The sequence below is a fragment of the Astatotilapia calliptera genome, chromosome 1, assembly GCF_900246225.1.
Source record: "Astatotilapia calliptera chromosome 1, fAstCal1.2, whole genome shotgun sequence".
In the NCBI taxonomy this organism is placed as follows: Eukaryota; Metazoa; Chordata; class Actinopteri; order Cichliformes; family Cichlidae; genus Astatotilapia; species Astatotilapia calliptera.
Window position 1 is genome coordinate 8,974,208 of NC_039302.1, and position 25,150 is coordinate 8,999,357.

The 25,150-nt window shown below is 41.8% G+C and overlaps 1 protein-coding gene across 11 annotated transcripts in view; it reads right to left on the reverse strand.

The window, feature by feature from the left end:
- The window catches only part of neo1a (neogenin 1a), a 154,116-nt gene extending 132,012 nt beyond the window's left edge, over positions 1-22,104 (reverse strand). For 5 of the 11 annotated variants that reach the window (XM_026162423.1, XM_026162407.1, XM_026162449.1 and 2 more), the window contains exon 1: positions 21,457-22,104. In XM_026162423.1, coding sequence (XP_026018208.1) covers positions 21,457-21,547 — 91 coding nt within the window. In that variant the 5' untranslated portion in view covers positions 21,548-22,104. The remainder of the gene's footprint in view (positions 1-21,456) is intronic. The other 6 variants (XM_026162433.1, XM_026162428.1, XM_026162415.1 and 3 more) reach the window with 2 other exon arrangements.
- Between the last annotated feature and the right edge of the window lie 3,046 nt (positions 22,105-25,150).

Genomic DNA, 25,150 nt, shown 5'->3' on the forward strand with positions numbered 1-25,150 from the left:
AGTGTGAGACCTCTGAGTAAACCTAAACCAATAAGGCCATAAGTCACCACTTCAGTGGGAACTCTTACTATCCTACTCAGCAACATAACAGCCTACAGTGCTTAAACTACACAAATGGCTTCCCAAATTTGCACATATTCAACTCTGTATATTTTATATATTTTATTATTATTATTATTATTATTATTATTATTATTATTATTATTATTATTATTTTATTTTATTTTTTTACTATTTAATTTGTAAAAATGTGTATACACACACACACACACACACACACACGTAGGAAAATATTTAGTATACACATCCAGAAATGCATACACTATTATATATTGTACATATATTTATTAGTTTCAGGTTGGCCATTCTTGTATTTTGCTCGTTTGTGTTGTTGTGTTTGCACATCTCTGTTGCTTGTGGGGCTCGCACACAAGAATTTCACTCGCATGTGCTGTGCCAGTGTGCCTGCACATGTGATGTGACAATAAAAAGTGATTTGATTTGATTTGATTTGAAATACAGTAGAAGACATACAGAGTTAAAGAAGAAGAGGATAATCCCAGAGAAGTGGGAAGGGAAGAGGATTCCTGCCATGTGAGGATTGTAAACCTGCCCTTAATCTGTCAAGTGGGTGTAACGCCACCCTCCGCTCAACTTTTTCATTGATTTTTTTTATTATTGTATTGTGGTTTGACCGTGACAATCCATGACAATAGGATCCAAACAAGCCCAGTTTATGGTGTTGTGTTTGGTTACATCTTTGAAAGGAAATATAGCACCTGTCAACAGAGACACTCAATACACATCATGTCTGAGTGACAATTTCAGAAACCCATAAATGCAGCCACTAAATGCGGGGATGCTGCTGTCACAGTACGCTAAATAGCAGACCATTCACCAGTCATCGCAAGGATAGAGCCCATCAGAGCATGCGTAAACCAAGGAAACACCAATACCACGTTATCCGTTTACTGTTGGGCCATAACAATAAAATTTTAAGCTAAAAGAGATTTACATTCCTTGCGCAGCATCATCTCTTCTCATGCCTCTTTTAGCTTAGGTATGGACAGGTTTATCCTCTTCAATATGCCAAACAAATTGAGATAACCACTAGAGAAGAGTTTTTGGGAGGCCAGTACTGCCTCCACAGGAATTAATGTTACGACATAAAGCTACTGCACTAAACACACAAGTCCCATTTTCTTATTTTTTCACGGTGGGAGGATTTGTTTTTGCATTAGTGCCTTTTAAATGCAAAAATGCATTGAATGCATGTTATTATCCCCTATCATCCCATGAAAGCAATTACATGAGGAGTTATGTGCATGAGAGATCTATGCAATGTGGCAGCCATGCACATCACACACTGAATTAAATGCATTGACAAGTCTTAGGGTTCATATGCGCCATCAGCTCATGCTAAAAAACTAAGATTCAGCCAGATTAGCTTGCACAAAACTCTAGTGTGTAATGAGCGGCGTTTCTAGCAGAAGCAATACACACCCTACCCGCTCTCAACCCACTCTGCACATACATCGGTTAAGCTGGTATACACTTTGCCCTTAAGTTTAATTATTGTCCATTTATTAGGGGGAATGCAGCCAAAATGAAAGCTGCAGTTGTACAGCAGCATCTAATCTCACTGTGCCATAAACATTTTACCAATTCAACACAAGGTAGTTAGCAACATTGGTTCTTCTAGTTTAGTTTTTTTTTTTTTTTTTAATGGTGGTTCGCAAACTGTGAAAAGTTGAATTACACACACAAATACTCCTGTAGCTAACAATTTATTTATTATTTAACCCATAAATCTTAACCATCCCCTACCGTGGCTCTGTTTTTTAAAAAAACCATTAAAAAAAAAAAAAAAAAAAAAAAGAAAAAAAAAGAACTTGCTGACTCTATAGTCTAAATTTAAAAAACAAATCCCATCAGAATAAAATGTAGTATGCATAATAAATGTTTTAGAAAAGCTTCTGTAATACCTGGTAAAATGGGGAAACACAATGAATGATTATTTGGTGAGATGTCAGTTTTGGCCTAACAATGAAGAGGACAAATAAATGAGCTGATTGACACACTATTAAACATACCTGACAATGAAGCAGATCCTGATTCACTCCAGGCTGCTGACTGCTGATCATCTACTGATTGTGTATTACGGTTTGGGCTATTGTGTGCTGTTTTTTCCTCTTTTTTTTTCCTCTTTTGTGCGACTCCTACAATTCTAGATTCAGATAAAACTGATGATAAGCATCAGGCTTGTGTTTTAGAGGCTGTTATCTTGGATCGGATGATAAGTGCAATGCGAAAAGTGACAATCAAACAGCAAATAATATTAATAAAGCACGCCTTTTACCACTGTGCTTGCAGATGAGTGTTAACAATAGCTTGTATGTGCCGTTTCATCCTCAGTGTCTTTGCAGAATTTGTGTGATATTCATTTGTCACCGTCTGTGGGCTTCTGTCAGGAGAAACAAAACCAGGCTAATGTCCTCATCTAAACCCCAATAACATGAACCGCTACAAAAAGGGGAAAGCAAAGACACGCAACTATTCAACAGTGGTCTTTCTCAAGCAGGTGGGTGTGCCTGTCTGATTATGACTGTTTGGGTGCTGCAGGCTGTGTGGCCAGCACCATGTAAGATGTGTGCACACCTGCCGTGGCTCCTGGGTAGCGGGCTTGCAGCCGAAACGGTGGGGGGACAGGGGGGAAGGGGAGAGTAGGACAGGATGGAGGTAGGGAAAGAGGGGTAGACGCCTTAAGGGCCAATACTGGGGGGAGGGGAAGAGGAAAGCAAAAAGAACTAGAAAGATGTATCCATTATTAATGGTAGTTTGGTGTACGGAGAAAGAGATCTAATGTGGCTGTCAAGGTTGTAGCGCGTGCATAATCGACAAGGACGGATTCTCTCAGAGTGCCTCTTACGTCTTCCTCATTGCACAGTCTCCTGTGCGCACCATCTTTCCCCCTCTCGCACTACATCCCCCCACTGTTTCTCACGAAACAAATGTATTGATTAGATTTTCCTCGCACAACAGGTTGCACAGAAAAGCCTCGCAAAACGAAATTAGCCAGTGTTACATTAGGAGACGAGGATTGTTTGATGAAGCGATTTGATGAAACGAAGATGAAGATAATGAATTGGGAGCGTCACTGGTAAGGTTTCCAATAAAAAAAACAAACCCATTTTTTTCAAATAAACATCTGATTCCATTGTGCGTCTACTCACGCAGCCTCCACATTAACACAATGATCTTTACATCCGACACAAATGAAACTGCATTCCTTTCCAAACAGATATTTGGAAAGCAATGCCAGTTTTCCTCTGGGGGGGAAATAAGAACGGTTACTGTCAAATATTTTCACACTGAGCGCAGTCTTTAAGAAATAAGGTGCTAATGAAAAATCAGTGCCAGAAATGTCCAATGATACATTTTTTCCAAGCAATTTTTCACAGCCTTACTATGATGCTGGCATCTGTCTGACTGTTTATGTGTGAGACTTCTTTCTCTCCCCCCCCCCCCCCCATCAATTCCTCTCATTTCCTACAACCAATCTGCTGTGGGGTTTGATTTTTAATGCGAGATCGCTTATGCCTCACTGCCTGGTGAGAGGGAAGAAGCAGAGCGAGTTGGGAACAATGGAAATCAGAAAATGCAAAATGGTCCTTAATAAAGGACGGAACGTACCTTGGGGTACTGGGAGAACCAAGTGAACCACAACTGCAAAATGCCACATTGAAATAAAATGAGACGCCACGGATATTTTACAACTAATGCCTGGGTTGCAGGTACGTGGAATAACGCCCTCTGGCTTAATACCAGCTGGGCCGGGCCAAATAACTATGCCACCATGACAAATCTAACACAATTACACACATCAAGGTGTCGGGGGGGATGACAGAGAATGATGAAGCAACATCAAACACTGTGCTGATAGATAGAAAGCAGAGAAGAGAGGTTGGAGCAGGGGGGAGGTAGGGTGCTAGAAGGAGGAGGAGGGTGAGGCCGTTATTGATTGCACCGCCTGCGTTTGTGTTGTGGAAGGAGGATGACGAGGAAGGGAGGGTGGCGCCAGTCAACTAAAGAAGTGAGGGGCAGAGTTCGCCCTACGGGCATCGGTTAAAGACGTGTGCCCCCCAGAGAACACACCGACTAGCCTCCATTGAGCTGCCCATTGGTCACGCTGAATATTTGATTGACACACACACACACACAGTCAGTTACTACTACTACTGACACCCCATCCAACCCATCCCCCTCAAATAAACACAACAATGTATCCAGGGCTGATTGAAATTCAAACGCAGGCCTTGACGCCACAGGCACAGACAGCGATGGGCGGAAAGGGGGGTGGCAGTTGTGGCTCACTAGGGTCCTATCAAAGACAGATGCTAAATCACTTAACAACCCCTAAATTACTTGCTTGCAAATCTGCTGGGATAGGGGGAACCTAACAGTGTGTGGACATGGTGTGAATGAGTAACCACTACAATGGGGCTCTACTGCAACAAAAGGAAGACAGCCAGACCGGAGCATATAGCTTTACAAGGCACAATACAAAGGGGAAAAAAAGCCTGCACTCAGTAGGGCTACCCCACTTCCCATCACCTGAATGTTCAAAATCAATTTATCAGAAATGAGAGCAGGGGCACCTGCTGACAGACAATACCATGTGGGCATCTCATTTTCACTGAGGGAGGCTTTGCTGCAGGATTTATCACCTCTGATCTCATTTCCCTTTCATATGCTAGTAAATCCCAGGTAAGGCAGACGTTCGGGATGATACAGGGAGCGTGGCCAGCCTGCTCAGATTGGACTCTTGGAATTAATCGGGGAAAATCCTCAATACTAACCTGCTTAGCTGTCACTTAATCTAGGGGTAAAGCAAATATCAATTATGCCGAGCACAAAAAGTGGGCCAGAGAGCCGCACATTCTTTACCCAACAATGAAACCAAAATGGCCATTAAGAAACTGGTTTATTTGATTCTTGGTTTACAATTACCTTAGTGCATAGCCAATGTTCACGGAAAGAAAAGGCTAATGGCTAAAAGTGCGCGTGCTGACACACACACAACACAGACACACACACGCTGAATTTTGTCTCTTGAGCGGCAGGACTGGTAGGAGGCATAACCTCAATCCCTACTACATTACCAATCTCCCCTGAATACAGATCAGCCTAAATACGCTTATGGTCTACACTCAAGGACAAAACAACTTTCCCCAGGAGGGCTTCTCAGGTGACAACTTAAGTAATGCTGTCTGGGTGAGAGTCATGGCTGCCTTCCACAGAGAAAAAACAAGGATGTTGCAGCCAGATGAGCTTAGGAAATCATAAGCAAACTGAAAGTGGGGAGTGATTGTTTTCACACAGCACATGAGGTACCAAGTGCTGACACGTCTGCTCTCTCCTATGCACTACTTTTTATTATTTTTTCTCCATTGCTCGTGTATGTGCACATGTAAGCAATACCAGGCAACATTAGGCAGTCATGGGTCCGAGCTGTGAGGTCCCATTTCACACAAACTGGGTCAGTTAGGACGTGACCACAACAGCCCAAAATGATCTAAAGATAATAAATAAATAAATGAAACTATGCTGAAATGAAATACCGCCTCATTAGCTGCTTGTTCGACCACACCTACTGTATGCTACCTTTGAGTTATTTTTGTCCAACAAAGGGGGGGGGGGGAAAAGTCTGCTTTCATCACCCAACCTAGTTTGGTCAATTAGGAACACAATGAGCATCCTGCACGCTTCTGTGTGAGTACAGTTCATTTCCTGCCTTTATTGTTACAAGTGCTGGGCTCATTCAAAAGTGGATGAAATCGGGGAGGCCCAGGCACTATTTACTCAGCAGGGAGAGTCATGAGTCCCTGGCTTCCTAATGGCTTCCTGCATTTCACACAATTGTTTCCCCTCAGGAAATCTTATCAATACAGATCGCAGATGCACTGACCAGCCACAACCACAACACATGGATACTGCGCTTTAAGTACCTTTGAATGGGTAGGACGACTGTTTGGTTTCCTTTAACTACAACATGTTAAAGAATCTATATGAATTTAACTTTAAAACAGCTCTGTGAAGAGAGTAAGCATTAAAGGCATGCAAAAGCACAAGTCTTCTGTTATGTTTAAATAAATACATTTTGCAGGATGGCAACAAAAGCACAACACTCATAGCATATCCTCAATATAAAAGTATAGAAAATGGGTGTTTTAAAGCAGCGGTCCCCAACCTTTTTTGCGCCACGGACCGGTTTATGCCCGACAATATTTTCACGGACCAGCCTTTAAGGTGTCGCGGATAGATACAACAAAATAAAACTAGTACCGGTACCGAAAAAAAGAAGATTTATTCATAACACACATGAAAAGACCCAGGAAAACAGAGTTAACGATAAAAACGACAACAAAAAACCCTGAAAACCATACATTTCACACCTGAGCCTCTACTCTCGCGGCCCGGTACCAAACGACTCACGGACCGGTACCGGTCCGAGGCCCAGGGATTGGGGACCGCTGTTTTAAAGCATTATAAACACAGATGCTTATTTCTTACATGATGTTAGGAAATATGCATCTAGACCAGCAAACCCAAGTCCTGAAATAAATCCCGCACAGTCTACTAACAGGTGCCTGTTAGTAGACTCGGAAGGTGTTATATACCAAGTTGTAAGTATATATAAAGTAAGGCAGTTTTAAAAAGAAAAATCCTGAAGGAAATGATCTTTCTAGCCAAAAATATGCAATCTGTGCTGCTTAGTAAGACAAATTAGTCACGTGATAAATTGTACCATGTAGCTAATCATTTTACTTTTCAGCGAGACTAGCTGTTCCCTCCGTTTCTAGCCTCAGTGATAACCTATGGAAAATCCATCCAAGTCTTATTTCCATATTAGGTGCATACAAATGAAATTTACATCGATCTGCTAACTTGAACTCTTGATAGAAACCAATAAATGAATTTTCCAAAATGTCAGTATGTGCTTTTAAAGGCAAATTAAATACCTAGCTAATTTGATGAAACACAAGCGCAAGACGAAAACAAAAGAAGACCCAGCTGCAGATTTGTTCAAGATTTCCCAGTTATTGGGATATACAGTAGCAGAGAGGCCTTTGTAATACCATCATATAACCAGCAGCTGTATTTCAGATGTCACACATGAGAAGGGGTTAAGCTTCTACAGCATGCACATGAACCACAGGTATTTGTGGAACTAGCAGAAACACAGCCCATAAAATCTACACTCAACCTCTGTGCAGCACGCAAGGAATGTTCTCTGAGCGCTTCACTATCAGCACTGAGCCAACAGAGACTATCCTCGCCCCTGCTTTAAAGCCGATGTGGAAGAACGGGAAAATGGGAATGGGGCAGTAACAGTGAACCAAACGACTAGATATGAGGTGAGCTACTTTTGTTCTCATTAGATATTAATTGCCAGTGTTGACAGTGGTTGGGGCCGAGAGTCACTAGGCATCCAATGCACTGCCCCATGGGGAGCACTTGAACCCCTGACCCCCCCACCATGGTTGTTTGGGGCCAGAAGGGGTGCGTGACATGGCCCTGGCCCGGAGACACTGCCCCGCCAGGCTGGGAATGCAGTGGCACTGTAGGGGGAACAGGAGAGGGACAAAGAAGGGAAAGAGGGGCTCCATTGATTCAGGGTTGATTGGGTTAGAGAGCTTCATTATTAAGTCCCCTGTCACTCTGCAACAAAAAGCTCCCCACAGGCTAGCAGTGGCTAATAAAACCACTACCTTTTATAACTCGAGACCACTTCTGACATCTTCTTTTGAAGAGAAATGGAAACGTGCCACTTTGTCCCCAGCTTAAAAAAAAAAAAAAAAATTAAAAAAAATTCACATCTTCCAGCTGAATGAACTGTTGGCTTCATAGCACTGAACATACAGTGGGGCAAAAAAGTATTTAGTCAGCCACCGATTCTGCAAGTTCCCCCACTTAAAATGATGACAGAGGTCAGTAATTTGCACCAGAGGTACACTTCAACTGTGAGAGACAGAATGTGAAAAAAAAATCCATGAATTCACATGGTAGGATTTGTAAAGAATTTATTCGTAAATCAGGGTGGAAAATAAGTATTTGGTCACCTCAAACAAGGAAAATCTCTGGCTCCCACAGACCTGTAACGTCTTCTGTAAGAAGCTTTTCTGTCCCCCACTCGTTACCTGTATGAATGGCACCTGTTTGAACTCATCATCTGTATAAAAGACACCTGTCCACAGCCTCAAACAGTCAGACTCCAAACTCCGCCATGGCCAAGACCAAAGAGCTTTCGAAGGACACCAGGAAAAGTATTGTAGACCTGCACCAGACTGGGAAGAGTGAATCTATAATAGGCAAGCAGCTTGGTGTGAAAAAAATCAACTGTGGGAGCAATCATCAGAAAATGGAAGACATACAAGACCACTGATAATCTCCCTCAATCTGGGGCTCCACGCAAGATCTCATCCCGTGGGGTCAAAATGATCATGAGAACGGTGAGCAAAGATCCCAGAACCACACGGGGGGACCTGGTGAATGACCTGCAGAGAGCTGGGACCAAAGTAACAAAGGTCACCATCAGTAACACACTACAACGGCAGGGAATCAAATCCCGCAGTGCCAGACGTGTTCCGCTGCTGAAGCCAGTGCATGTCCAGGCCCGTCTGAAGTTTGCCAGAGAGCACATGGATGATACAGCAGAGGATTGGGAGAATGTCATGTGGTCAGATGAAACCAAAGTAGAACTTTTTGGTATAAACTCAACTCATCGTGTTTGGAGGAAGAAGAATACTGAGTTGCATCCCAAGAACACCATACCTACTGTGAAGCATGGGGGTGGAAACATCATGCTATGGGGCTGTTTTTCTGCCAAGGGGACAGGACGACTGATCCGTGTTAAGGACAGAATGAATGGGGCCATGTATCGTGAGATTTTGAGCCAAAACCTCCTTCCATCAGTGAGAACTTTGAAGATGAAACGAGGCTGGGTCTTCCAACATGACAATGATCCAAAACACACCGCCCGGGCAACAAAGGAGTGGCTCCGTAAGAAGCATTTGAAAGTCCTGGAGTGGCCTAGCCAGTCTCCAGACCTCAACCCCATAGAAAATCTGTGGCGGGAGTTGAAAGTCCGTGTTGCTCGGCGACAGCCCCAAAACATCACTGCTCTCGAGAAGATCTGCATGGAGGAATGGGCCAAAATACCAGCTACTGTGTGTGCAAACCTGGTAAAGACCTATAGTAAACGTTTGACCTCTGTTATTGCCAACAAAGGTTATGTTACAAAGTATTGAGTTGTATTTTTGTTATTGACCAAATACTTATTTTCCACCCTGATTTACGAATAAGTTCTTTACAAATCCTACCATGTGAATTCATGCATTTTTTTTTCACATTCTGTCTCTCACAGTTGAAGTGTACCTCTGGTGCAAATTACTGACCTCTGTCATCATTTTAAGTGGGGAAACTTGCACAATCGGTGGCTGACTAAATACTTTTTTGCCCCACTGTAGACTGGTGAGAGATGCCAAAGCCATCTTGAATTAAGCTCCTTTCACACCTGCTTAATTAGATAATCTTGGGTGAATTTTCATTTAGACTTGCTACACTTCACTACAATATTATAAGCCATATGGCAGAAACAGACTGCAGGACATATTTTAGGATCTTGCTCCGAGTGCATTTGTGTGTATGTGTGCTCTTTGAGCAAATTTGTTGAGCAGGTGTCCAGAAAGCTTGAGTGACATGCTTATGCACTCAGGACTAATTTAGACTACTCCAGGTAAATGAAGTATGCAAGCAGAAAAAGCATTTCTGCTTTCTCCCAAGCGACTAATAATCAATTCAAGCACTTGGGTTGTTGGTAGCTAGGGAAAGGTTATACAAGAACATGCTGTCCTTCACAGGAGAAATACAAACATCTCCGCCCTTAATTAAGGTTGTTACATACTTTGAATCCTTTTGTTGTGTAAAGACAATGACTAACAAAGGGAGCTTCGTGTTTTGCTGGCTGTGACTTCACTCATCAATGCAGTGCCTGTATTTGTTCATAACAGTCAAATATAATTCTCTGCATTAACACCACCTCATTACTATTAAAACTGCATCTTTATGCATCCACTCTACACCATACTGACAATTCACATTATTGCCCTAAAAGAAAAAAAAAAAAGTATCCTTTTTTTAAATTTCATCCCAATAACTGCTGCACTCTTTGTAGCCCAAAAACAGTTGAATATGGGTTGAAAGAGGGGGGGAAAAAACAATTATCATGCGCCCAAAACATGTCGGGCACCTCATCCTAGCATGATTGAAAAGGGGGGAGTAAATGAACAGACAAGTTTAACCGTAGTCATTAATGTTCATCTCCCTGTGTTCTTGATGGGAAACCTCATTAAGAATCTGTTGGTAGCATCTGGCTTGCTATCCCACCCCATTACTGCCCCACCATGCCAAAACCTCTGCCATCGGCCCTTCCGCTCATCCCCCCACTCCAACCACCTCCCTCGTGTCTCGTATGACATCTGTGTCTCGGGGTCCTGTGATGGAATGCTGCTCGCCTGCTATTCCTCTGCAGGTGCTCCCTGCTGGCTGCTCTCCACTATGCAGCCACACTGGTGCTGCGTGCTGTGACCTGCCACAGGCTGAAGAATAAAAAAAAAAAGGGGGGGGGGGGTATGGGGTGGGTTCAAAGTTCAAGGGACAGTGTTTAAGGAAAAACTGATGCAGCTGCTTTCCATCACTGCTCTTTGGGTACACTTGAAGCTGGGCAGAAATCCTCACCTCCCCGCTCGTCCTGACAAAGCTCATCCTCCTCCTTCTCCACCATTTCAGACAGAGGAAGGTCACATCTGTATTTAGACAGCTCAAGAGACTGTGTCGCCCCAGATGCTGCTCTCAGGTTCTACATGGCTTAATCCAACAGTGAATGAAGCCCTGTTGTGCTGTATGTGAGGATGAGCGGAGTCATTCTAGCATTAGGCCAAATAGAGGCTAAATGCTCTGACCATAGGAGTTAGATGTGGGCGATATAGCCTCAAAATTATACAGTGATATTTCAAGAAATTTCCCTGGAAATTTTAAATAAATGCTTAACACCATAATTTAACATTAACCAAAGTAATTTAACCTTCTAAATTAACAATGTTACGCAATAAAACTGAAAAAAATAAATAAATAAAAGAAAAAAATTACAACAACAGCCGCCTCAAGGCACTTTATATGTTAAGATAAAGAACCTACAATAAAATGGAGAAAACCCCAACAGTTATACAACTCCCTATGAGCAAGCATTTGGTGACGGTGAGGAGGAGAAACTCCCTTTTAACTGGAAGAAACCTGTTGCAGAACCAAGCTCAGGGAGGGGGAGCCATCTCCCATGACCGGTTGGGGTTGAGGGGAGGAAGAAAGGATGAAAGACACGCGAGTAATTTCCATCCACTATTTGGTCTTCCCGTCATATGGAGCACAACTAGCAAGTACTCCAGCAACACATGCTGCTAGCATCTCCTTTTTAGTCGGCTGGCTGTACTGAAAGGTGAGCTTTTGCTTGAAGTCATTAACCCTTTAAGACCTACTGTAGAACCAAGTCCGCCAGAGCTTATATTATATTTTTACATGCTGTAGTGCCATTTCTGTGAGCATTTCAAGTTTATATACATCAATACAACCATTACAGCCCAAATTTTAATAATATGTATGCATTAAGTGCATAGTAATTACATAAATTGCAAAAAAGTGCAATAAACTACAAAAAAATTTGAAAATCATTTTGTTTTTTTAACATATATTTCTAGTTAGAGAAATTTAAGAGTTACAAACAGCTGATCGGATTGGCAAAGCGTGTTTCTGGAATATTATGTTTTTGTTGCTGCAAGTGCTTTTTATGCAGTTTTTGCAAAGCTATATGTGGAAGGAAACTGTGACCTAGGACAAGCTGATGGCATAAGATGTAAGTACAAGTCCTCCGGCGTGCCCGCTCCGACCGGCTTTAAAGGGTTAAAGACATTTGCGGTTTCCAACTTTTACTAAAATCATTATTGATTTTTATTGGAGGCTGACAGGGCTCTTCCTCTCAGACATGCCTGGGCTCGTCTCTTGAGCTCTAGAGAAGGTAAACAAATGGCGTTGCTATAGCAGTGACACAGCACCACAAGTCTGCCTCCAGTTCCTGCAGTGGAAAAAATGCTTCTGTAGAAATGTGCAGTTACTTCATTTCCTCTCAGTAAAATAACATACTCCATCTTTTATATCACAACCAGTCATTTATTTTAAAAATTCCCTTATAATTACTCAAATTTGTCTTGCTACAAAAATCACAAATAATGAATACCTTTTTAAGAGTTCCTGTTCCCTATTTTTTTTTTTAAAAGGAGCACGTCACATTTTGGGGCAGACATTTTGATCAAATGTATTCATCTCCCCTGTACTCTAAATCAAATTTCAGGATGTAATTAGCATTTTGATTGGAAAGCTCAAGCTCTGTGTTACTTAGAGCTCTGCGTTTCTAACATACAGTAGAAATGCCATCATGTTTCAAATAAGTGCCGCAGAGAGACACATTTATTCAACTGTGAAAGGCCAAAAAAGCAGAAAAGAGACAGCCAATTCCATTACATCATGGCAGCGTATTAAAAAGGCTTAAAGCAGCAATTTCACCATTTCAGCTGTCACTCTTGACCTCTGTTAGCTTCAGATGAGCTCAGAGTTGAGAAGGAACTGGCTCCAATAACATGGTGAGAAGCCACTGCAGTCGGTAGAGCTCCACGCCAAAGGGGAGCTCCCAGTGGCACAAAGGAGCCTCTATCTAATGCTGAACTGTTCAAAGAATCATTTCAGCTCACTCTGGCAGCAGAAACATTGGTTCATACCACCAGAATTTTTTCAGGGATCACCATAGCAGCAGGTAAAAATCAAAATAAAACCAGGGAGGTTGACTGGAGGGATTTCAAGAAGAAGAGGGACACTGGTTGATACATACACGACAAGTACATAACCCTCTCCTGGATCTACCTCTAAAGCCTAAACTGTTTAAACTTAATGACTGAGACTCAACAATCCAGGAAGCTGATGTGCTTTACATGCCAAGACAGTTCCATGGAAAAGTACAGTGCAGGACAAAAGGGGAAAAAAAAAAAAGGAAAAATGACACCGTCTTCTGTTCTCGCAGAAGCAGTAGCACACTAACACACCAACTCCGCTTCAAAGTTAAGTGGTTTCAATAGATTTCTTAGAGAGAAAGAAGACAAACCAGTTCCCTGCTTGCAAAAAACCCACCAGGAAGGAGAAAATACAACTTCAAACAGAATTGTTCTGGCACATATTTACTATATTTGGCACAGCTCATTAACGACAGAAGAAAAACTTTCAGCGGGAGCTGTGCACCAATACTGAACTGGATTACAAGAGCTAACATAATAATAATCGACTCAATCACAATGTGACAGTAATCTGGTTTTCCAGAATAGCGCAACATTTTCAATCTTCAAAAAAAAAAAAAAAAAAGACTAAAAATAAATCTTTTCCCAAACTCATTTTTAGAAATCAATGTTCTCTCACAAACCAAACCACACATCTACCAATGTCTTTACAATTCACCGCCACGAGCAAATCTGTAATTTTGTTCTAAACTAAACTTTCACAATAAAGAAAAAATAAAAAGAGTGTGGCGATCAATGCATCCGTCCATGATTATGTTTCTCGAATTAAGTGTCAATCTCACCGATCAGTGACGCTACAGTGGCAAAGTTATGTGAAAGCAGTCCCATTTATTCATTCTCTGTGAAAGTAGATGCAAATATCTGCTAGTTTTTGTCAAGCCGGGAAAGCTCTCTGAAGCTTGTTGATAAAACAGCTGTTCAACCCCAGATGGGTGGCATACGCCTATATACAAATACCCACCAAAACATACACACACATCCCACCAAGTCTAAAGCTGCCAAGAACCACGGCCGTGCACAAGACGAAGGCAGAAAGCTCCACTGAGCACAGCTCACAATCCTCTCTCTGTGACTGACTGCCCCCACACCCTTTCAACAAATGCCTTCATTCAGTCAATGTTCCTTTGACTGAATGAAGGCTGAGAGCCTCTCTGTGTACATGGGTGACTGATACCTTATAAGGGTATATGAAACCTCTCCAACATACAAGATCTGCTGAACTGGGCACCAGTGATATGAGCAGAGGAACATTGATTATGTTAAACACAACACTGTAGTTCAGCCCCAATCAAACACAATCCATTAGAGCAATCTCATGTTGGGATTAATGATTCAAATTGCATCAGCCATACTGCACGTTTATGATGAACAAAAATCATTATATTGGAGGAGCTGCATCGATTCTTGTTTGCCTGTAGTCGCTCTGAAGCACGAGCTACTTAACTACTGCACTACACCATGAACTACACCACCGAGAAGACTTTCAGGTTAATTCATCACACCCTGGATGTCCTCCAAAAGGACAGCAGAGAATAAATTCATGTCTGAGGACTGCGGGATGTTGGGACTCCAGCAGGTAGAGTGCACCCAAATGAAGGTTATTAATCCATCTTTCAAGAAAGAGTATTAGTCTCTCTTAATTTACAACCAGGACTGCTGCCAAGAATGAAACTCGACACCACACAGTTAGATTAAAAATATAAATGACACCAAATCAAATTCAAGATTCTTAGAAACAACGACTGACAGTACGAGAGTGGGTTAATCCAACCTCTGCAAGAAGGTGATGCCATCTAACATTTAACCCTATGTAGTAATAAGCACAACCCACGTGGATGTTCGAGTCTCGTCTGCTTGTTTTGCGTTCCACTTATACTTCAGATATCTGCTATTTTTCCATCCTATGTGCTTCCTTCTGAAAAGACTATTTTTTTAAATGTCCTTCACATGTAGTTGTTAAGAGATGCAACCGTGAGACTGCTTCAAGTGAAAGTCTCTGAATACAGAGACATCTTGCCATAGTTCTCGCAAACTCTTCTAACAGTGACTAGAAAAGCCTGGACAGGAACACTCAGATCTGCTTTTAAAGATTTAAACCACAACTGCTATTCCAGTTCTTTCAGCTTTATTACATTTTTCCAGTATTTACATAAAAATACAATAAATACAACCTTAAAGGATTTACAAAAGTTTTAGGGACAGGGAAATTTAAGCACTGTAAAAAAAAAAAAAAAAAAAAAAAAAAAAAAAGGTTTAAGAGATCTTATTTTAATAGGAAATGCCTGTAATATGCTCCCCGGGGCTGTAAAAACAGTTTTGTGTATAAGAGCCTTGCACTCATTAGCTGAGGCTCATCTGACAAGCACAGCTTGCATGTGTCATAATCCTATGCAGCTGCCACTACCGACAGGAGACACCACGACAGGAGCTCAGGGGAACCAAAATAGCAAAAGTTGGAGGAAAAATTTTTAGGTTAAAAAAGAAAACTTCTCGCTGGCCTGCTGTGCTTGTAAAAAGATTCCCCCGGAATCCTTCAAGGTTTTGCCTGAACACCAAACCAGGGGAAACTACTCCTTTGCTTGCCGTTCACTACTTAAATCTAACATCAGTACACACGTCCTTCCATTTGCTGCTGTCACGCTGCAGTTATAAAAGACGTGCACTGCATCGCAAGAGCTTGGCTCCTGTGATTTTACTGCATGCAGTGAACGACTGGACAATGCCACTCTGTCCCGAAGAACACAACCGGCTGGAACTGCAGTCGAGCAGGTCATAAATATTACAAAACATCCAAACGCAAGACTACAGCACGTTAGTGAGACAACTTTCACTTACAGGCCTAAGTGCTGCTCGGATAAACACTTCAATATATAAAAAGGGCCAAAATGATTCTTATTTGTATGCAGTTTATTTTTTGAATGAACATAAACTCTTTACACACAACAATAATATTCTAAATATCTGCAGTCAAACAAGAAAAATAAATGATCACAGGGTAAAGAAAAAAAAAGGGGGTGGTAAATTCTATCAAAAGGTTAATTTCTGCAGGATCTTCTGAAAAGACGCCTTTAAGATCGCTATGATGATTTTTCTTTGATTCTTATTTATTAGATTATTTTCAAGGTAGGCTAAACACAATCTGCAACTCTCCAAAAACAGACGTCCTGCTGAGCTGAAAACATCGTCAAGATCGTGGCCCATCGCAACAACGCAGCTCTTTCCAGCTTTTGGTCTTGAGCCAGTGATACTCGCTTGCACAAACCCCACAGCACACACAGTTGCCTTAAGTGCACTGAAGCACACTGACCAAGATGGGAAACCGGGCTCTTATTGACACATAGCCATAATTTCAGTCTCCTCTTCGTATGCTTCGCTCATACTGCTGCTATTTGAGGCAGCCTGAGGAAAATGAAAAAAAAAACAAAAACCCTCCACTCTCCCAAAGGTCATTAAGCCGGAGCATCACTCAATCACAGAGGAACGGGGAAGCCTGGAGAGCCTGGCTGCAGCACAGTGAAGTAGAAATTTTGCATTCTGTTCTATTTTTAAAATAGACGTAAAAGGAAGCGTGAAAATGAGTGAGGCAAATATGTTTCCAGGAAGTCTCCAGTAAAGGATATAAATGCTGTTGATGTAATGTCCCTCAGGTTACCAAGTCTCAAAAGAGTCTTCACACAGGGCAGTATGGACAGCTTTATGGTCTCTAGACACTCGTCAGCCTCTTTAAAGTCCAAGCATTTTTTTCCCCCAGCTTTCTTTGTTTTGACATGAAAGGGTGAGCAGACACAAAGACGGCAGACGGTAGTCGAAGTGGAAAGGTGCACCGTCTGACATATTTTTAGGCACAGCAGGAGCATCTCTTGAGCCGAGAAGTTCAGCTCTAAGAAGGACGCACTTGATGTGAGCGCCTTTCTGTGAACTGACCAATCGTAATACACAATAGACTGGCTTTCAAAGAACTGAGAAACATGATGGTTGAAGACAGCACCAGAGACTTTATAAAGAAAAGGAAAATCTTCATTTTAAGCCCTTTATATATGAAACGACTCTAGAGTACAGTGACAGCATTAACATCATCATCCAACCAGCTTCTATGAACATGGGTCTCTTTAACATTCAAACAGCATGACGAATAAAGTTAACTTGAACGACAGCTGCTATGCCTCATATTGATAGAAAAATTGGCTTTTAATACCTTCAACATTGCTACACATCACTTCCCCCCCAAAATGCTAATGTTTATTTCTGCACTCCTCAAGGTAAAACCTCATTTTTATCTGCCTACTAAACTCAAAAAACAAGAAACTACATACACTACATGTAACGTAGTATAGAGGAAAACTCAGAACCCTGATACAGGCCACTGAATGTCTAGGAGTAGGAGAAACTAGTGTTTCTCTGCAACACATCAACACAAGCAGCATTTCATCTTAGCAGGGGGGCAGCTACAGCTATATGCTTGCCTATGATCTGCTCGGGGTTTTAGACCATGATGCAAGTTTGGATTCGCTTCGCTCAAAGCAGCTCTGCTTCAGCAACACAGCAACCAGCAAGTCAGTCTAGTCTATGCCCCAAACGGAGACCAACAATGCCAGAGCAACAGCTCTTATGAACAATTAACAAGGAGGGGGAAATTTTCAAATTTAATAGAGTCTTAGTCTGATGGAGAAATCTTTCAAACTCACAACTGACACCGAGTTTTATATGGCAAGAAACTGGATCAAATGTGATAAGGATGCTCTACTTATTCTACATTCTTCTGATTCTCAATCTTGTAACTTCGGTCTACGCTGTAGGCAGTGTTTAAATATGAGCAATTTATGAGCTAATTAACAAACTTGGGAACCGTATGTGATGATATAAAAGACAATAACTATTGGTTAGCCACAGAAGGCTTGAGCATGTGTATGCCTGCCCGTGGAACAACTATAGAGTATAGACAGTATAAAAGATTGTCGCAGGTTCGTGACCTGAAAAGTAAAGTGTGTATATTTGACCTGCATTAATTTCGAAGGCCAGCAGGGGGCGACAGCTTGTGTTCGTACAGAAGTTTATTTGGAAAACATCCACTTGCTTTGTGACCTCAGTACACAGGTTCATGAAAAGGGCATCAAGTTTGTCTTGTAAATAATAATTTTATAATATTTGTAATATTTAAGTAATATTTGTGATTTATAAGGCGTTAGTCAATGAGGGCTCTTTTGTTTCACGAAACACCACATTTTCAACGGAGAAAATCCTGTTATAGCTGTGTTATGATGGTACTTCACTAGCTATGGTGACATTACAGTGACTACACCCATCATTTATACGGTTTGCTAGAAACGACGACTACTTCTGTTGGTATTTCAGCTTTGACTGATCCTTGTAGTTTCTCTCTAGAGAGAGAAATGAGGACTTCTGTGGTAGCCGGGTTGGGTGTTTAAAATTTAGATTGTCCTCTCCAGCTTCAACCCATTCAACCAATCGGCATTTGATTTAAACACACCCATCGCTTATGAGCGGGCACTGTTAGCTCAGAGGGCTGCGTGAAATTCTGCCTCCCTAACCCTTCCAAAACTTTTCACGTAATGCTTCTCTCTGCAAAGGAGCAAAGAAACGCAAACAAATACCAACACTGGATCATAAATCGGCCTCCGGACAGCTGAAAGGGGGTGATTACACTTAGCCCAACTACCTAAAAGAAGCAACAGCAGCTGTTAAGCCATGCATTCAGAGAATATTGATCCACCCGTTCACGCTGCCAATTACATGTGATAAACTGCTGTCGCCGTTCTTAGCAAAAATCATTTCATTAACAGCTTTTTGTTTTATTGCCCCTGCAAACCTTGAACAAAAGGAATAAGGCACAACCTGCCTGTTGTTTTCAACTATGCCATAAGAGCAGCAACAAACTGAGCCCTCACATCAGTGGCAATTGCAGATCAGTAGCATAGCCTAATGGGGTGGTTTCATTAGTGAAGCAGATGAATCAAATACTTGGCCAAATGTGCAATTATCCGTATCTCTGCGGATGGAGGTCATTAGGACTTAGTATGAGCTATTGGAGCCCATAAATAAATGATCAGTAAACAGCACACTCTATGCAGCAGAGACAGCAGATGACTCGGCATCATGGCCCCTCTCAAATCATCACAATAGCATGTGGACCTGTGGAAAAGACTCAGTCCATTTTTGAGGTGAAGTTTGTGTAAATGGATAAAAGAGGACATTTTTGCACATTTTGTGAACAGATTAAAGAGCAGACGGAGGGTCATGCTTGAATTATTCTTGAAAATTCATGGATGATGATCCACCTTTAAGCCTTCCTTCTCTCCCCCCCACTCCCTAAAATGTCATTTAGGACCACCAGGGCGTTCCCAAACAACAAAACAAAGGTGGTAAATTATGTTCTTAGCAGCAGAGTCCAGAGAGAAGAACTTAAACGCGCAAAAGAAAAGAAAGGTTGTTTAGAAGGCTTGAGCAGCGTTGCATGTAAGATGGTATGTGAGGATAAAACCCTGGAGAGAGCAATGCGAGCGCAGAGGGTTGCCAAATGTTTACACATTTCAGCAAGTTATTTGCATTGTCCTGTGGGAGACAATCAGCACTCAGCTCCCTCCCAGCAGGATTACAGAGATAACCCCGAGATAAAGAAGAGCCTAAATGGATCTCCTCTAACTGGGACTTGTTTACCAAAAAAATCCCTTAAAACTTCTTGAGACATTTTCAAAGTTCCATCATAAGAGCTTCAGAGGAGAAAGGGCTAACAATAGCAGCAGTTTGTCTGAACCTTTACAGGTTTTTCCAACGTTACACAGCGAGTCCCGAAACCCAACGAGACAGACTCAAAACTCTTTTTTTTTTAAAGTTAAGACCACAACTCCGCCATCCTTGATAAAGATAAAAGTTGTGGCCACATTCAGGACCTCAAAGAAATGTGTTTTGGATAAACAGATATTTTCGGAGAAGGGGACCCCACAATTAGTAATTTGAAACTCTCCCTGCGTGTGGGTCCCAGTCCAATTCTCTGGAATCAATCAAAGCTCCCAAAGGAACTCCCTGGACCCCTTAATCTCCTGGTTTTATTACTTTCCAGACAGTCGGCCTGTTTCACCCTACCCCCATTTCTCTTTTGTACTGATCTCCAGCAAAGCCAAGGAGGGGCTTTTTTCCCCTCTCTATCTCCCCTTCCACTACTGCAGAGCTCTTTTCATGCAGGAAAGGGTCTTTCATCAGGCTCCACACGCAAGAGAGCCCAACAGCTAGCAGAGGCCCGTCTCTTCTCTCTTTCTTTGCACATTCATTCTTTTTAAGTGACAAACCACACAGCGTGCTTTCAAAAAAAAGAAAAAAACAAGGTGCACGGACCTTCTGTTTTGACACACAAAAGTATTTTTATTTGCATATCCTGAGAATTAACGGAGAAAATTGGGCCATGTTGCACAAGAGTCAGTTACTGCCACATTTTCTTTTGGTCCAGACCTCATGCTGCTGTGTTTGATAAGGTCTGCCAGCTTAAATGATAAAGATATGACTTTGTCACGATGGGGTATGCGATAAGGGCTGGAGCTGTGCACTCCAATGACTGCTGGAAAAACATTTTTCCTCGTGACTCTCCAATTTATCTCAGGCACCGCTGGCTCCAAGTGCCAATAACAGACTGTGTGCTGGGTTTTTCTGAACCCCCCACCCCCTTACACACACACTCACTCTCATTATTCTAAGAACAAGAAATCACGCCCAGTATCGGTGAAATTGTGTGTGTGAGACAATACTACTAGTTGAAAGAACATATATTACCGACATGCACACACTGCAGTGCAGTGGCCGCACTTCAAAACAATTAACAGAAGCAAATGAATCGGGTCTGTTTATCCATCAGCAAAACATGTATTGACGCCCAGTAATGAGATGTCTGCTGGACTGATGATGCCAGCTTATTACCTGACAGTGAACACTAATGACCCTTTGCATAGTGTAAGTGTGCGCCCCCCCCCCCCGGAAATTCCATGACCACACACACACACCTTGTCTCACACAGATTGATGGATAGACTCCAACACACCAAGCAGAATCTGTTGCTTGGCCTTTGCAGGTTTATTGCACATAATTCAGAGACACGCTCATGAACACAACTACACCGCATGTCTGGCAATGGCTTGAAAGACAACCGGAGAAACCTATCAGCAGTTCTGCCTCAACAGCCTCCACGCAGACAAAAGGACGGAGTGTGAAAGCGTGTTGCTTTTGCTGCTCGGAAGAGGGGCTGGTCTCGGATTAAACAGTGTGCCTGTAGTGGAAAGTAGCCGACTTTTAAAGTTATCTAAATATGGAAGTGTGTCTGACCCGAACGCCGCAGAATTAGCTACCTAACCCCCTGTCTGATTTCCCCCCTTCCCGAGACATTCCGTGCGTTTTTCCATTCCAACTCCTCTAAGACAACCCAGGCAAGTTCCTCCAACCGAGGCACGAAGAAGCAGACACACAGCACAACTATTAGTGGGTTGCGGGCATTTACCTTTGTCAACATGCTTTGCAGCGGTGGTCTCCGTGTAGAGAAAGGTGAGACAGAGGAGAGAGAGGAGCGACAGAGCTCCCCGCTCGGCCATCACTTTTCACGAATAAATCTTTGCAGGCTTTAAGAACCCCGGAGAAGCTGTTTTTGTTTTTTAAATAAATAAATATATATAAATCCTTAAAATCCCCGTCCACCTCCTGTGAATGCACAAAGAGAAGAAGGAAAAAAAAGTTCAACGTCCTAAAATGTGCAGGAACATCCGGAGCCAGGTAGGCTACTTTTAAAACTGGCCGGATGAAACATGTAGCTGGAAGGAGAGAGCCGCAGGTTACACACTGTTTTCTCAACTTGATCGAGGCAGAGGTTGGGGAAGGGAAAAAACCACTGAAATCAATCCATTGCCACGGAGGCGCAGTCTCAGAAAGATTTGCGCACGACTCGGCACAGACGCGTCCACTATACCGCTCCCGACATTTGCCGAGCGCGCAAAAGACTAGAAAGAGCTCCGTTGGAGTAAAAGATAAGATCCAAGCCGAAGGAGAAATCTCTGCCGCGGCCAGCTCACTGATCGCGGACGGGACGTAAGAGGAGCAGCGTGTTGTAGGGCTGGATCTCCACGGGCTCCCCGGAAAACAGGGCGTGGAGTCTCACAGAGGTTTGGATCATGGGCCGCTTCTTTGCGCTCAGGCGAAAGCTAAAATATGGAGTGGGAGTGCAAAGCAGCGACAGCACCTCATTTCCGCTAGTGGTGTGCCATACCAAGTAAACGCAGCGCCAGTATTGACCCTTACTGATACTTTTAATTTATAAAGTTAGAAGGAGAGCAGTGTGCCATGATTTATGACACAAATCATCATCGATTTGCAAATATAATTAATGCTGAACACATTTTAAATACCATTAAATCACTGTGTTTTTACTTTCCACACTGACTAGTTAACACACCTTTCCGTTTTTCATGCATTTTAAAACTTTTGGAGACCAGGAGTGTTAAGGTTTCTGTTCCTAAAAGCACAACTTCTGTTGTTTAAATGTTTTATAGGCAATAAATAAAATAGACCTGACAGTCAACACAGAGGATCATGATGTTTTTAATGTTGGAAGTATATATTTTTCAAATGTAGGCATTTCACGAAATTCAGTGGGATACATACTGAACTTCCAGAATAGAAGCAAAGTATCAGTCCGCACTAGTACTACCGATATCTGGATCGATCCACCCTCCTCTAATATCTGCCAAAATATTGAGCAAATTCACATCATCAATGAAGTCTTCATCTCCTTAAGATTTTAGTGATATACTTCACATCAATATTCAGTTGTGTTACTCTGTCTCACTAATTAGCACCACACACAAGCTGTTAAATATCACGACCCACTATCACATAAAGATATAATACATGAGACTCGCAGCTCATTAATCTGTGCCCCTCACAACATCCTATTTTTATCTATGAGGTTTGCACTGGTGGCTAATTAGCAACAGACTCCCATTAGACAGGCGCCATCTTGGAAAAAACTTGAAAAGCCAATAACTTCATGAAATATAAATAAAAAGGCAAACCGAAAAGCATTTTAAATAGTTTGGCCATACTTACGCCTCATTTTCAAATCCTCAATATACTGTTCAACAAAACTGCAAGGACAGATATGGAAGACTTCAGAATAACAGTTTTTTGTTGTTGTTGTTGTTGTTTAGCAGAGGTGGCTAGGCTAATTTCCATACAATAAGGATGGCCACCGGAAGCTGCAGATATATACACTCACTAAAGTTAATCAAACTGGTAATGAGTGTATATTGAGTAGTAGTATGTGACAAGCAAAGAGAATAATTAAACAATCCTCAACTCACTAAACTTTACAGGTTAAAATGACATTTTAGCCCATTAAACAGCTTTAGGCATATACATATATATGACTAAAGGGAGAGAGAGAGTTTTATAGAGTTTTCATGTGTGTGTGTGTGTGTGTGGGGGGGGGGGGGGGGGGGTAGATTAATCTATTCAATCAATTCAATTATTTATAAAGCGTCAAATCACAACAGCAGTCCGCTTAATATTGTAAGGTAGACCCTACAATCAAATCAAAACAGTCATATGACCTCCCATGAGCAAGCACTTTGGCGACAGTGAGAAGAAGAACACCCTAATTATAATTCACATCAGTTGTGGATTTGTTAGCCATACATTTTCCAAATCATAGGTGATATTTTGATATTTTTACCTCTTTCTTAATCCTGTACTTTCAGGTTGCAGAGAGCAAGTAGCAGTGTTATATCCATGCCTATTGAAGCTGTCTCTGTAACATTTTTTCCTGTTTGGAATAATGTCTGCTAAAATCCAAGCACTCTCAGAGCCCAACATCTGTAACCTGATACGGACAGATGATGTCACTTTGTGGCCGGGAATCAGAAGATAGGATTAAAGCCCTAAATCAAGTTGCTTAAAATAAACTCTGTGACTGTATGCATCGTTAGAGGACAAGGAAGCGGGGAAAGTGCACGTCCTTGCTTTAAAAAAAAGATGGGGAATTAAAAGAGTATTATATCAAGGTGAAAAGTCTGACATTTACACCGCTTTCCTTTTTGAGGAAGGCTCTTCTCTGCATAAAAAGTGACTGCTTGTTTGCAGTAAATGGAGCAGAATTATGAAATCAAAAACAAGTGCTGTATTCTCCTTCAGCTTGTGACTATGCTTTAGGGAGGAACAAAAAAGGAAGGGTGCCCTCTTTGGAAACCGATGGCATCCCAACACTGCTGTATCATCCAGACAGTCTTTCACTCAGACACATGGAACAGCTCCCCCCACTGGTATGAGTAATCCATGACATATTAATCATGAGCATTTCTCCCTCTGGGCACGAGAGCGCGAGAGCTTCTTTTTGTTTGGTGTCGTTTCCCTGAACATCTCATTTTAACTGTCATATATAACGTTTTCACTTTCAATTAATGACACCTTCTTTCTGGCATGGTGCGCCCCAGGGCTCACCTTTTGGGCTAATGTCATTTTCTTTATACCATTGTTTTTCATTCTTTCATTCTCTTTCATTGTTTCATCCCCTTTCATTCTCGTACAAGCTAAATAAATAATTGGATGTATTTAAACCAAATATCCCACTGGAGTTTTATATCTATTTAGCTGCCTTCAAGGACTTCACATCTGGTGTAGCTCAATTCCTTTCACCCACATCACACAAATCTGAACACATGAAATCAAGAACATACAGCCCTCTCTCTACATAGGCTGAGGAAACTGAAGAGATTCATTATTATTTTGCTGATTTTTAAAGCTATAGAAATATATTATGCTATATTATTACATGTTGTGTTATTTACACAATACCCATTAATGAATTGTTAATTATAACCTAATAATATAATGCATAGTATTGTGCCTTTGAAATGCCTTGGTGTTCCCCCAGATGTGGACGAACTGGTTGAGGAGAAAGAGGTCTGGGTTTCTCTTCTTAGGCTGGTGCCATTGTTACCTGGCCCCAGATAAGTAGAAGAAAGTGGATGGATGGATGGACAGTGCTGTGCAGAATTCTTTAGTCTTCCTTCATTTTTTAAATATTTGCTAGGAAAATTCGAAATAGTTTATTAGTTGAAATGTGTAGAAACATAACTGGAGATATGGTATATAAGTCAAAAACAAAGCTCTTACAATTCCAGCAAGCTTGAAAGTCAATATTTGGT